The sequence below is a fragment of the Podarcis liolepis genome (genome assembly GCF_965112155.1).
Source record: "Podarcis liolepis genome assembly, chromosome: 1".
NCBI classification, from domain to species: Eukaryota; Metazoa; Chordata; class Lepidosauria; order Squamata; family Lacertidae; genus Podarcis; species Podarcis liolepis.
In genome coordinates, this window is record NC_139554.1 from 116,952,717 (window position 1) to 116,967,755 (window position 15,039).

Here is a 15,039-nt window from a genome sequence, read left to right on the forward strand (position 1 = left end):
AGGGCGAAAAACACGGTATATTATGCATAGCTGCGTAACCGGCTGGAACTCCCAAATGCAATGGTATAATGACAACATGGGACCTGATCTGTCATTAGTGAAACTACAATCCTTTTTCACATGCACATGTATAGGATTAAGTTTCGTAATCCTTAACACAATTGTTTGAAAATGAGGGGCCCTTAATAGCGGTGTGTCTAACAACCTAGCCATGCCTGTCTTTACAAAAAAATAATAACGTTCCATTGAAACTGTGTAAGGAGGTTCCTTTTTTTTTTTAAGCAGGACTTAAAAAAATATTTTACTTGTAAGAAAACAGAAATGTACAAAAGAACATACAAAAGCAATGTTTAAAAGTTGAATTGAAATGACCGAGTTCTAAATACAGGAAATCCCTGCAAATTATAAATGAATAGATCGTAAGTATAAACAAGGGCTTTTGGAAATAATCAGCCAACACTGGCAGGATTTCCAGTCAGGCATGTTCCTGAGGATATTTATAATTCCAAAATACATGGGTTTGTTTTTTTTTAATCCCAAGGTGTTCTTCAGAGCTCCATGACTTGCCTGTGCTTTTAAATTTGTGTCAATTCTGACATGACCATCAAATACCAGGCTCCCCCCTCCCCTGACAATTTCCAAAAAAACTCAAGTATTTTTTGCAAAGCTTTGTTCCTGCCCTCCCACCCCTTATTGTCCTTATTTGCTGCATTCCTGAAAATATTTAAAAATCAAGCTTGTTGATTCTGGTAAAGTAAAGGTAAAGGGGCCCCTGACCATTGGGTCCAGTTGTGACCGACTCTGGGGCTACGGCGCTCATCTCGCTTTATTGTCTGAGGGAGCCGGCGTACAGCTTCTGGGTCATGTGGCCAGCATGACTAAGCCGCTTCTGGTGAACCAGAGCAGCGCACGGAAACGCCGTTTACCTTCCTGCCGGAGCAGTACCTATTTATCTACTTGCACTTTGACGTGCTTTCGAACTGCTAGGTTGGCAGGAGCAGGGACCGAGCAACAGGAGCTCATCCCGTCATGGGGATTCGAACTGCCGACCTTCTGATCGGCAGGTTCTAGGCTCAGTGGTTTAACCCACAGCGCCACCCGCATCCCTCTAGTAAAGTAGTCACAAATAATTCCCTGAATTATTCGTTCTATCTTTTCCCAAAGCGTTTGATTTCACACAAATTTTTCGCAATGTTCATCCATTGCATTATTTAGGCTGAGGCTAAATTGGCTAGGACTTCCTTCCAATGAGAAAATGGGCAATAACCTTACCTTACCTCCCTCCCCTCCCACGAGTTGTGAAATTTAGCATTTTTCAGAATCCCAAACAAAGTGAATCATATCATAGAATCATAGAGTTGGAAGAGACCACAAGGGCCATCGAGTCCAACCCCCTGCCAAGCAGGAAACACCATCAGAGCACTCCTGACATAAATACATAGGGTAGATTACATAGTGGCCCTATGTAATCTACCCAGGCTCTCAGAACTGGTCCTATGCAGTGTTCACTCAAAAGCTTCCCTCATAAAAATGCCTCTCTACTGTATTAAAAGCCTTTTCTGCATCAACAGCCTACTGTCGATCAGCCAAAGAAACAACACTGGAGGAATTGCCTTTAGATTGTTTTAGTGGTGGAATCGGTTTAAATCCGAGTCTGAAACTAATAGGTTTTCTTGATTTGCCTCTACAATCATAAATACCCTGGTTAGAGAACAGCATAGCTTTTGCTATGCCAAGCATTTTATAATGTGAATCTCAAGTTTGTTTGTTTTTAATTTAGCTGTTTTGATTTTGTGTTTTCTGCTGTATACTGTATGGAGTGGCCCTAACCAGACTTAATATGGGTTACATGTTTGCAGAAATAAAAAATGTATAAGTTGTACACAACACACCATCACAGAAAGAGCTTTTCATACAAAATTTATTTCACACTTTTTATACAAATATCCACAGGTGATTTTTAGCCGTGATTTAACATTTGATGTTAGCAACAGTCAATGTATAAAATGAATATATATACCAGTGACGTGACTTGAGATGACACTTTATATTATAAAGACCAGCCCTAATTTAGCACTGCCTATGGATTTGCAACCCCCTTTTTTTGACAAGGCACCAGAATTACAATTGTATGTTTTTTTTAATGAGAAGATGCAGTAGTGTTTTAAAGTTCTGCCTTTTCAAGTTTCAAAGCCCATAGCTGTGGGATCCTGAACGATAATGCTTTAAGAAGTGCTGCTATGAGGCTCTTGTAGGAGACTCTGTTTAGCTGAGGTGGGAGACAAAGCGGCAGTATTTGGTGGAATACGTCGCGAGGCACCAGAGTTGGTAAATATTTGGCAATAATAAGTTTAAATATTTAATTTTTTTAAAGGCTTTTTGGAAAAAATACTTTTTTATATAAACTGTGTGGTCAGAGTTTTATTTCTTTTTTGTTTGTTTGTCCGAAGACTGATTCTATGAAGCCTTGAGTTGGAAAATAGATTCATTTTGCCCAACTCCCTGCAACGGTGCAGGAAGAAGAAGAGTTTGGATTTGATATCCCGCTTTATCACTACCCGAAGGAGTCTCAAAGCGGCGAACATTCTCCTTCTCCCTTCCTCCCCCACAACAAACACCCTGTGAGGTGAGTGGGGCTGAGAGACTTCAGAGAAGTGTGACTGGCCCAAGGTCACCCAGCAGTTGCATGTGGAGGAGTGGGGAAGCGAACCCGGTTCACCAAATTACGAGTCTACTGCTCTTAACCACTACCCCACACTGGAATCTTTTGCCCAACATGGTCTCGAACCCACGACTCTAGAGATTAAGGGTTTCATGCTCTACTGACTGAGTGATCCCAGATCAAGGTGGAATGAAAGAAGTTGAACTTGACAGCCTTGGAAAGGACAATAACCAGCAGCAGCTAGCGCTTTATTTTTATTTTATTTTTTTGTAGTGTAACTGTAAGGCATATAGAGTCTGGTTCCTGATGATAGATATTTAAAGGTTTGCATAGTTTTCAGCCAATCTCAAACTAACTGCACATACTAAAGCTTCTGTTGATATTTCATATATAGTAAATGTTACAGCACATTTATGATCCTTGCTTAATCAGTACCAATGAGGGCTTTTGTAATATATAGAGATGTAGCTTAAAAAACAACAACAGCAAATACCTTAGTTACAATCACAAGTATCAAACTGTATGGAACTATTCTTAAAATCAAAATTTAGGTATTTTGGACATTTAGTCAGTAGTCTTAAATTGGACCAGTGAAGATCCATAGTTAAATTTATTCGTAGCTTATCCTTTGTTTCAAGTGCGATAACATTTGCAGTAGTTGATCTTGTTGCAAATACAGAAATACAGAGCTAGAAAACCTCCCCCCTCGTCCCCCCACCCACCCATGGAACACTTGCCACATAAGTTAGTCATATAAAACTTCTATAGATAAAACATCTGCAGGTATGCATTAGTGCACAAATTATTCAGAAGATACAATACTTCCTCTATTACACAATCAGAAATATGTATAAAGAAGGATTTTACAAGAATGTTTTAGTCGTTGGTATCCAAAGGTTTAAGAATTGGCACATCTGGTGGAAAGTGTTCGGTCTTAAACCCTGAACTCTTACACACTATTGCTCACTATATTTAAAGTTCATTATAAAAAGAATCTTTGGCTTAACAGTTAGTCAAAGACAAAGATTTATGGTAAAAATAAATATATAGGAATGACTTACAGTATATACAAAAAGTAAAACCAATATTCAAGCTTTGAAAAACAAACCTGTGTATATTTTGTGTGAGCAACAGGGGCACACAAACTGATCTTTAAAAAGCATGATTGAAAGATGGCCTATTGCACATTTTAAGATAATGCTGGCTACCATGGCTGCGCACAAGAGTTAGGACAAGGAATTAGCAGATTTAGGGTGCAATCGTATAGATGCTTATTTAGGAGTAAGACCCATGGAACTCAACAGGACCTGCTCCTGAGTAGACGTGTATACGATTGCACTGTTGGAGAGATTTCAAAATTACCTGACGTACACATGTCAATGCCGCTATGCATGTTGGTGGGTGGAGATTTTTCGGGTGACAGGGCAGCAATTTTAAAACTCCCCTCCCTTTGCCACAGTAGGATCAGTACAGTAGTTAAAGGAAGGAGTGCCTTTAAATTAGGGCTACCATATGTCCGGGTTTTCCGTGGACACATGCGGGAATTGGGTTGCAAAATGGAGTCAGGGTGGATTTTTCCTTAAGTGGCAAAATGAATCGGGGAAACCTGGACATATGGCAAGGAGGGCTTTTTTTTTTTTAAAGAAACGCTTAAAAAAAAAACCAGCTTTGGGTAATGTGGCAACCCTATTTAAACACATGCAAAGCGCTATGCTCTCACTACTGAGAAACATCCCCTATTCTCCATATATTCACAGACATAAGGAATGGCTTTTGCATGAATATGACGTCCAGACAAAGCTAATCTTCACCTCTCCTTTAGAAATTTAGCCACACCAATTTGCATCGGTTCTTGAATGCCTACTTCTTCTTTTTTTACAAGAACACATACACATGTATTGGCAGAAACAAAAAACAAATAAACCCAACAACCAACCAAATGTATGAAAGCTTGACAAAATGTTGGGAAGCGTTTGCTTCTGTTGCAAAACAAAAAAGCCTTTGAAAATCCAAGCCATACATTCCCCCCAAAATGAAAGAACCCGTTACTTCACTTACATGGGCAAAATGAAAGGTTTGATTTTAGCAGACTCCCACCAAAGTTTACAAGCTATTTTCAGTGCCATGGCTTAATCCTAGAAATGGGAAGGAATAAACTTGCGACCATTTGCAGAGTGCCTCTCGCAAGTGAATACTTACAACCAGATTCCATATGCATGAGAGCAAGGGAGAGTATCTTCCAGGTTTTTTGGGGGGCTGGGATGCCCCTAAAAACCAGGAAATATAAAGCATGTTCCAAAGTTAATGCTTGGCTTGCTACCACTGGGAAGTTGCAGCCACAAATGGGAGAGGTAGGCAATGCCACTCTGTCACACTCAAGTCTCATACCGTCTATGTGTCTGTGTAGTGTTGTGTGGCTGGACTCTCCTCACACAAAAAGTGACATTGCGTTCCATGCAAGGCGATATCCCCTTCCACCGAGACACAGATTTAAATAACAAAAGACCAATGAACTGAAATGTTAAAGAGCACCCATGTTTAGGGAAATGATCATAGTATCTTTCATAGGTTAGCTGCTCAGGTATGCAAGAAAACAGGGCAAGAAGGTTAGCCAGGTTGAGACAGGACCGAACATGCAGTTCAAACTAATGCACACTCCAAATTCTTGCAGGAGAGTTCTAATAAGCCACATATCTCAGGTTACTTCATCTCTATTTAGCTTTGGACAATCGCCTCTCCCACACAATTGGCTCAACCATTTCGGACAGAGACAGAGCAGCCTGAGATTATCTTCCCTCTATAGACTCTCTCCCCTCTTCCTTTCCTGCCTGATAATTTCAATTAAAACTGAAATGGCTTTTGGACATTTTAGATAAGGCATGTAGATTGGTTTAAGCCGTCTTAAAAGTTAGGTCTGTAAAACAAAAAAATGCTTTCGTATAGAAGTAACAATATTTTTTTTAAGGCAGCTGTTTCTCTACATAGGACTTCCAACCTTCCATCATGTGAGTCAAATACACTTTTTTTTTTTTAATGAGCCTTCAGTTCAGGGGTGATCCCTAGGAATAACTTTCGTTTTCATCCCATTTCGTGATCCACTGTTTTTTTGCATAATTCTCTTTAGTTTTTCCTTCTTTGATCTGCCTCTCCTCTTTCCGAATTCTTACAGCGTGGTAGCGTGGGACGCTGTCATCGTACCTGGAACGCTGGAAGAACCCACACTGTAGGGGAAGGAAATCCAAGATAGGAGTTAGATGTGCGGTTACGTCTTTGCGCCGGCAGAACAGACAAGCCTTCCTTTAAAGAGAACAGGCAAAATGCAGCACCCAAAATATAGCAGCAGCAGCAGCAGGAGTCGGCAAAGAGCGCAATCCAAGCAGGGAGGTAGAAATCACTTCCATTAATCTCAAATCTACCTTATAAAAATAATACTTTTTTTAAGAAAAGAAAAAAGTTGAGCCAACATAGTTATACTCTGTATGTTGTCAAGATAAAAGGTGAGTTTGTGGATTCTGGATTAATAATCCTGTATTAGTAAACTATGAAAACAGTTCCCTGTAGAGCCAAGGTCTCACAAATATGGTCTCTGGTGGTGGTGAGGAATTTCTTAAGTGAGAAACAGAGCCAAATATTGATTTCAAGTTCTGCATATCAGAACTTGGGGGTGAGGCGGGCAGAATGGGGAATGGCACCTCACTTTGTGCCAGTTTGGATAGAAAGGCAGAAACCTAACTCTTCCCCCCCTCCAAAAAAACAAAACCCCAACTCTCTAGCACAGGCAAACTCGGCCCTCCAGATGTTTTGGGACTACACCTCCCATCATCCTTGACCACTGGTCCTGTTAGCTAGGGATGATGGGAGTTGTAGTCCCAAAACATCTGGAGGGCAGAGTTTGCCTATGCCTGCTCTAGCACAAACTGAGGATTCACAAGGGATGAAGTAAGGGGATGAAGACCAGGTCGAAAGGAATCCAGCAGTGAAAACTTCCCTTGTGCAAGGCTCCCCACTTTTCTAAAGAACTTTGGGAGGGAGGGAGGGAAGCGATTGGCCTTCTCACTTCACAGAAGGCTGGGGGCAACCAGAAGTGGAAAGCACCCCTCTCACCACTTGACTGTCTCAAAGCCACATCCTATTCGGTGGAAGAGTGAGGCTGTTCAGTCTTGCTACTTCCCGGTGTTTTTGCTCCTAGCTTGGTATGAATGCTGACTCCCGCCCCCAGCTGCCCGATTCCTACTTGCAGCCGCCAGACAAGACAGTAGGGCATGCGTTGATAATACACAAGAGACAAATAATTAATAATACACAAGAGAGAAATGCCCTGTAGGCACTGTTCTCCATCCCTGCGGGGGGAGGGGGTAGCCTTGCTTATTCTACCATTTCCTCGCAAGTGAGACATTGCCCGAAAATAAGACCTACTTCCAGTTTTGCCTCTCGCTGTAATATAAGGCCACCCCGGAATATAAGGCCCCCGAAGCTACCATAAGGCGTTGTACTGTATACAGTGGCACCTCGGGTTACATACGCTTCAGGTTACATACGCTTCAGGTTACAGACTCCGCTAACCCAGAAATAGTACCTCGGGTTAAGAACTTTGCTTCAGGATGAGAACAGAAATCGTGCTCCGGCAGTGCGGCAGCAGCGGGAGGCCCTATTAGCTAAAGTGGTGCTTCAGGTTAAGAACAGTTTCAGGTTAAGAACGGACCTCTGGAACGAATTAAGTTCTTAACCCGAGGTACCACTGTACAGGTAATAAATTTCCTTTTTTTGTTTTGTTTTGTTCAACGTGTACCGTATTCTTCTTCATGGAAAAATAAGACATCCCCTGAAAATAAGACCTAGCGCATCTTTGGGAGCAAAAATTAATATAAGACACGGTCTTATTTTCAGGGAAACAGGGTATGCACTCTGGAGGCCAGAAGCCTAACTCGTTTACTCCCATGGGCCTGCAAATCTCATCACCAGTTTCCCTGGGATCTCAATATCCTTGAGATGTCCTTTTTTTCTAATGACAGGCCCTTCTGGTTCCTCTCGCCTACGTATGAGGAATGCCTGCAAGAACTCTGGGACCTGTAGGTCTTGAGAGTGCATGCCACGCAGAAAGGGCCTTTTTCTCTAGTCTCTCAAGCTGAGCTTGGCTGGGGATCTCACTGTTCATCATGCTGAATGTTCTGCTTAATGGTGCGTCTGATTGGTTTCTACAAATCTCACGAGATCTGAAGACCACCAATGGATACAGGGAATTAGCACAAACATCCGCAGGCATTAGCTTGCCTCCGATTTTTCACTCATGGTAAATGGGCACCAGATTACTGTATTATTTTATTGTTGTTAGCCGCTCTGAGCCCGGGTTCGGCTGGGGAGGGCGGGATATAAATAATTTATTATTATTATTATTATTATTATTATTATTATTATTATTATTATTTGGAGCTCATAGGCCTCTGGATCCACCCCTCACCTCAGTGCCTGAGTCTTGAGATTGTTCAACAGACTCAGAACCTAAGATAAATGCTCGTTTTGTCTGACAAATGACTCATTTCAGCTTCTTTTAGAGGTAATGCTTTTGCTCATTAAAGTTCAAAGTGGTTGTCCCGGCAATCCAGCAAGCAGAATATAATATTTACTTAAATATGACTTCAGGTTTCGCAGCAGCACACGGCATCATGCAGAAGGCAAGCTTCAGAGGAGAAATGCATATTTAAGGATAGAAAACAGAAGTTCAAAATTTACCATAAACTTCCCACAGAAATTGACAAATTGAGAACAGCCCTTTACGAGAAAAAGCAGTACCAGCAGTAAAGGCTTTCGGCATGCATTAGTGGTTAATAGAGCTATTGAACTTCTGAGCGCAGGAGCAAAACATATGTAGAATCCTACAATCTATATATGGTATGGCTCATGCTATATTGAAGCCTATGTCAAATCTCACATTGATTTGTTGTGGACTGCAATCATAGCCCACAGTCCAGATGCACACGCGCGCGCGCACACACACACACACACACCGCAATCGTATACATGTCTACTCAGATTAAAGTCCCACTCAGTTCAGCAGAGAATTCTCCTAGGTAAATGGGTACAGGATTGCAGCTTTAACTATGTGATGGATTGGGGAAGTAAAACCTTAAAATGCTAATGCCATAGTGACAATTGTTTTTAATGTTGAAAGAACCCACAGGCAGGTTTAAATGAACCACCTCTAATAGTTTTATTAACTACCTACATGAAAACTTGCACCATAGTCGGTGCAAGAAAACCATTTTTCCCCACACACAAGCTTAGAGCTTCTTGCTTCACATTTCAGTGGGAAACCTAAAGTTGGGACGGGTGCTCATTTCTATTCAGGTCTCTCCTGATTTCTCTTTCATGCTATCAACTCACATTCGAACAAAACAGCACAGGAGGTTCCAAGGCTGTTGTCCAAGCCTCACATCTGAAAATGCTCCTATATCTAGGTGAGCGAGCTGGAGTTACCTAGCTCCTTGTTGCTTGCCAATGAATGGCAGCTTGGCTCCACAATTTCCCTTCCCACAGCAGTTTACCTCTAAGGCAGCTACAGAATCCCAACACCTTGCAGAGGATTCTCAGACATGTCCTAGGATCCACACGCATTAACATGGGGCAGGATGTCAAATCCTCATAGGTCCATGTGAATCCAGAGTTCAATCTAGGGCGCATCCAATCCTCTATTGCATATTGCAGAGAAAGATCTGTTGCGGTTGGGCAAGGTGGCCTTCGGGAAAGCTTGCCACTGGGCCAAACTATATAGGACATTCAACTTTTGCATTTAGTTTAATGTGAAGGTATTAAAAATTATATATAGCATCAGCCATAGGGCTAGGACTGATCATTATTGGGATTGCAGCATGTGGGGAGGGGTAATTTAACTAATTCCTCCTTTGCTGTGGAAAATCCCTCTTCTGGAGCTCACATTTGCTTTGGCCAGGGTGGGTGCAGGAATCACAGCAAGGGATTTCCTCCCAAGGTGAACAACAACTTCGGAGAACGGAGGGATCCTGGCAATTATCATCCTCTCTCCATTAGGGGAAATAGGAAGCCCCGAACATATGTATTTTTAGGTGTCCTTTTTATGTTGAGATTCGTAGAGACACCATTGATCCTTTGCTGAAGAGGCTCACCGATCTAGGCAAAGATTACAAGACGACCTGGCTGGTAGCCAGATTCTGCGCCCAGATTTGTAGGCACAGATCATCTTCTAGAATAAAATAGCTTACTAGGGAAATGCTGAAGTCGCCCTTTGGGTGCCTCAGGGTCAATTTTTATGGTAGCCCAAATCTCAGTTGTACGGGTGTATGTATATATCTCAGTTTTAACTCATGAGCTATTGCTGCAATCTGCTCTGATTGAATATTTTATCTTTATGAACGCTGTTTTTACTGTGTTATGCAGCCTGGTCTTTCACCGTAATAAATTATCTATCTATCACCCCCTCTTCTTTCCAGATGATTCTATTTCCATTTTTTTACAATCTGCATATTGAAGCGTGCAGATGCATTTAATGTCATGTCTAGTTTGCTCCTGATAGAACCCATCTTCTCAATGAAGAACGGAGCCCGGGGACTCCTTAGAACATTTCCTTTTTTCCCACAGCAGAATAACATAGCTCCGTGGGCACAATCTGTCACCTGGATCATGAGCCTACATGTTGAGAAGCTGGATTGCCATCCTTAGGCAGAAAGCCTTCAGAATTTCAAGGAAGAACGCACAAGTAAACAGCTGTTAAAAATAATTGACGAAAGGATTTGCGTCTTCGTGCATTGAGAGAGGGAGAGACGGTTATAAACGACATAAGCAAGCGCAAATTGATATTTTGAAAACGCAGCAATTAATGGAAACAGATGCAGCAAGCTTCCAGTCATTAGCCACCACAACCAAAAAGCATGTCCCGCAGCAGCTAACAAATTCAAAAAAAAACTGATCAATTACCAATTACAGAAGCTGATCAATACTATGCATCAGAAGTAAGCCTCTCTTTATCAGATGGCTGAGCATGGATTTCAGCCTTGTGATATTTGGCATCATAATGATCTTTCTTATCTCTCTTGAAGAAACCACACTATAAGGAAGCAAGGCATTTAGTCAATGTTACGGACTAATGTGAAAAGAAAAAAAGAAAAAAAAGGTGAAGCAGATGTCTGTGCATGGTAAAATATCCATCCAATTATGTCACAGTTCTACAATAACCTTTGAAGCCGACTTGCTTGCAGTAGGACTTTTCCATGGCTGGCTTTGTCACTTGCCGTTTTCACCCTTCAGTTATATACATTATACATTATCAGCAGGCTGGCAAACATTAATTTTAAAAAATACGGAGAACCGGATACAAATGCTCTGTGTATGAGGCTAGCACTGTTGAAATCACATAATGTTTGTTTTCTCTAGCAGAAAACAAAACCTGATTCACTTTTCTGAGAAATCAAACGGGTGTTTTAAAGAGGGAGTGACTGTGAAGACCCCCTTTTTTGGGGGGCCTATGTATAAAAAGGTTTCTGATGGAATTTCTGTGTCCCATTTTTTGTGTGGGCAACTCAGCACCTTGACCTCAACTAATCTGAACAGCACTGAGAGGAAGAACTGTGGGAGGTGTCCATGAACCTCCCATTTCCTGTAAGGTTTTTGGCACACGGCATCGTCCTGCACACTGAGGTAGTGGAAAGGGTGGCATAGTGAGTCCTATGGGAATTCCCATACACCTGGGCAACACGCTTCACACGGAGAATGATTGGGTCCATTAGGTAGTGAGCTGAAATCCTTATCAATTATCCTTTGATGCAAGGGGCAGCACATTCATGTATACATACACACACAGAGCGTGTTTAGATGTAGATATGTGAAAAACATCTCAAGATGGTGACCTGGTTCACACATAATGCTAGGCTATTTTTACATATCTACAAAGGACAGGATTCTGAAGCGAACCGAGATCATGAAAGAGACTGGCCCAGTTCATACAGAAAAAAGCTAAACCAAATCATAGCTTGGCACGAATGAGGAAAATTTGTGGGTTTCTTGGGAAGAAGACTGTGGCTGCGTTGTTCTTCCTCCAGTTCTGTTTCTACTATGCTGCAGTGAAATAAGATATGGTGTGGCTTGGTTGCATCCAAATCTAGATTCAAGATTTATCATGCTGCAGATAAACCATGAACAGTAGTCAAGGTTTATTCTATGGCTTGCTACTTGTGGTTTGGGGGAGATAAAACGCAGGTCTGAGTTAGATGTAACACTAAGCCAAACCATAGCTTATCTCACAGCAGTGCAGCAGGAGCAGTATTAGAGGAACACGGCAGTCATGATATTCTTTCCAGGAATCTGGACATTTGATTGGTCGTGCTAAGCTATGGTTTGGCTTAGCGTTACATGTGGTGTCCTTTATGATCTTGGTTAATTTCAGAATTCTGTCCTTTATTAAAAAAAATAGCCTCAGTGCCAACATTCAATCCTAATGAGATTGAGTCATGTCTATGCATATTGATTTTCAAATTAGGAATCGCTTCCCCATTTAATAACAGTCTCAAAATTAATTTTCATGTTCTAAATACTATTTTGACATCTTATGAAGATAAATGCTAGCCTACAAAAAACAAAATGCACATGAGTTTAAAATTATCACCAGGTATTTTTCAGCACAAATAATTATAACATCAAAACTGGTTTTTTACCCCCTACTACTTGCTTGTTTAGGCAAGTTGTTTCACTTAACATCTCAACCAAAGGAAAGACATTTCCCTATACTAAGTGGATGGTGGTATCTTTCCATCTGTTAATAAAACAAAAAACAAGCCCCATGATGTGTGGAGCACATATTAAAATAGCATATTAGTAAAACAACTCACCTTCCATAGCAAGAATACCAACAGAGCAAGCATTAACAAGCCTGCGAGTATAGCTACTAAGATGATCCACCAAGGAACCCCTTTATACAGAGCTACCGTCTTTGCAGGGAAGACAGTCACTCGCACCTACAGATCGGGAAAATACATAAATGTCAGTGGAGAAGATAGCTGGGCACAATGTGTTGAACTTTAAAAATCTGCATCCTTTTGAGCAATGGAATCATAGTGGACAGTATTAAACCGTTTTTCAGATGGTTTATTACTAGCAACTAAAAGTAGGAACGTAGGAAGGCTATCTTATACCCAAGCAGGTCCATCGGGGTGTGCAGCTCAATATCATCTGCAATAGGGTTTCCCAAACTTGGGTCTCCAGCTGTTTTTGGACTACAGTTCCCAACATCCCTGACCACTGGATCCTGCTAGCTAGGGGTGATGGGAATTGTAGTCCGCACAACGGCTGGAGACCAGAGTTTGGGAAGCCGCGGTCTATAGCAAAGTGGAAAATCTTAGGTTCGGTGGGGTGGGGGCAAATGCGGCCCTGAAAAGCAGCTCTATCAAGAAATTTAAAGACTACTTGAATAAATATTGTAATATTAAAGATATGTAATCACTTGAAAGAAACAATTAGGCCTAGGATTAAAATGGAATTAAATTTATAAATAAGAAAATGTACGATAAGGAAAGCTATGTAATATGATTAAGACTGTGATATGGTCTTTTGAAACATTGATATTGGAAACTGCTACATATAATTACTCAGAAATTCGGATGGAAGAGATTCGAGGAAGTCAAATACTATGTTTATGAAGATGGATGGTACTTAATTTTAATTAATTAAGTGGTAATATGTTGTATGTATCTTTTTTCTTTTTTTCTTTTTTGTTTGTCTTTATTATTGTTAATCTTTTCTTTCTTTACTATGTTTATTTACTGAAAATAATAAATATTATTTGGGGGGGAAGCAGCTCTATCTGGCTCTCCCCATCCACACCCCCTCGCTCCAGTCTACACCCTTCTCACTCCCCCTGCTATGCAGCCTCCTCGGGTGTCTTTGCCAGGCTGGATTGTATCCTCGCACTACCAACAGTGCTTCCTGCTTGCCTGGGCTGAGTTGCACAGACTCACTGAACTGTAGGGTTAGAAGGGACCCAGATGGTCAGATGGTCCAAGGCGTGTGTGCAGAAATCAGCCCACTGTAAAAAGTTGAGATTTACAGTTGTGGCTCCATCCACTTTTGCCCTGGCCCCACCCACCACACATATGGGAAATCAGCCAGAAGGGAATTCCGCCCTCAGGCTGAAAGAGGATTCCCTGTTGAACATGCTGCGTGCCTTGTGCCCGAAGGAACAGTTCCCTCCCTGCCTACGAAAACATACGGCCTCCATCGTCAAAAGAAATGTCACAGACTCACATCAGTAGCTTCGTTTGCCAGCTTAATGTTATCTGCCGCAGCGATGCTGATGGTTGCTCTAAGGACAATGTCTAGGTAGCTCATTTTAGAGTACTCCTGGTAAAGCGGGGTAGGAAAGAAAGAAAGAAAGAAAGAAAGAAAGAAAGAAAGAAAGAAAGAAAGAAAAGATTTGCATTAGGTAAAATAAAAAGAGGTGGTCCAAATAATAATAATAACAATAACAATATATTATTTGTACCCCGCCCATCTGGATGGGTTTCCCCAGCCACTCTGGGCGGCTTCCAATGAAGATTAAAAATACATTAAAATGTCACACATTAAAAACTTCCCTGAACAGGGAATCTATCTAAGACAAGTTAACAGAGCATACCTCTAGAAAAGTGCTATTCCATAGTCTTGAACGCAACACAACAGACGCTTTGCTGTCCAGTCCCTGTAGTGGGCATCTTATGGTGACACAGTTTGCCTCCTTGTTACATTCCTGCATTAAATACGCAAAACTTTTTTTTTAAGTGCATACTTTTAAGGTGAATACCCAATGTTTCTGCCAAATGTGCTGTTTTGCAGCCAAAAGGAACAATGAAAGCTTTTAGAACAAGAAATAAAAATAGATCAGTTCTTATATACGTAATGTCCAAATAGAAGCTTTTGTGTTCCACGTATGTCTTAGCGAATACAAGTGTCAAACGTAACAACTTTAAGGAGCAGTACTTGCAAAAGACGATCTTTTCTTTGTAATGTTCCACATCTGCCTTTGCAAAGTATGGTTCACATCTGATTCATCCGTACATACGTGGAACACAAAAGCTTCTATTTGGACATTACGTATATAAGAACTGATCTATTTGTATTTCCTGTTCTAAATGTTGGTCCTTATTGCTTCTACTCGGTTAGATAATGTGAAAAGAGTTATGTTTATATGATGTATAAATAATTTATATAGTTAAACACAGCCAGTTACTTTGTGGATCATTTTATTAGGACGTAAACTGTCACAGACTAGTGCCCACTAATAAATTGGGCTCTAATCTGCAAACATTTATGTCCAGATAAAAGTGGTCATCTTTAAGGTGACAAGCAACTGTAATCCTTTAAATTTCAAAACAACAGTT

General features: G+C 41.1%; 1 protein-coding gene across 3 annotated transcripts in view; it reads right to left on the bottom strand.

Moving 5' to 3' along the window:
• Positions 1-1,904: 1,904 nt before the first annotated feature.
• ITGA6 (integrin subunit alpha 6) overlaps positions 1,905-15,039 on the bottom strand; it is a 67,186-nt gene continuing 54,051 nt past the window's right edge. Inside the window, exons 22-27 of one of the 3 annotated variants that reach the window (XR_014517654.1) lie at positions 14,298-14,408; positions 13,928-14,023; positions 12,517-12,642; positions 10,610-10,739; positions 4,760-5,883; positions 1,905-4,710 (exon numbers count right to left, since the gene is read on the bottom strand). Coding sequence is in view for 2 of the 3 variants with exons in the window: in XM_083467887.1 (XP_083324013.1) it covers positions 5,722-5,883; positions 12,517-12,642; positions 13,928-14,023; positions 14,298-14,408 (495 nt within the window). In the remaining variant the exon portion in view is untranslated. Of the gene's footprint in view, positions 5,884-10,609; positions 10,740-12,516; positions 12,643-13,927; positions 14,024-14,297; positions 14,409-15,039 lie in introns of all 3 variants that reach the window. The other 2 variants (XM_083467886.1, XM_083467887.1) reach the window with 2 other exon arrangements.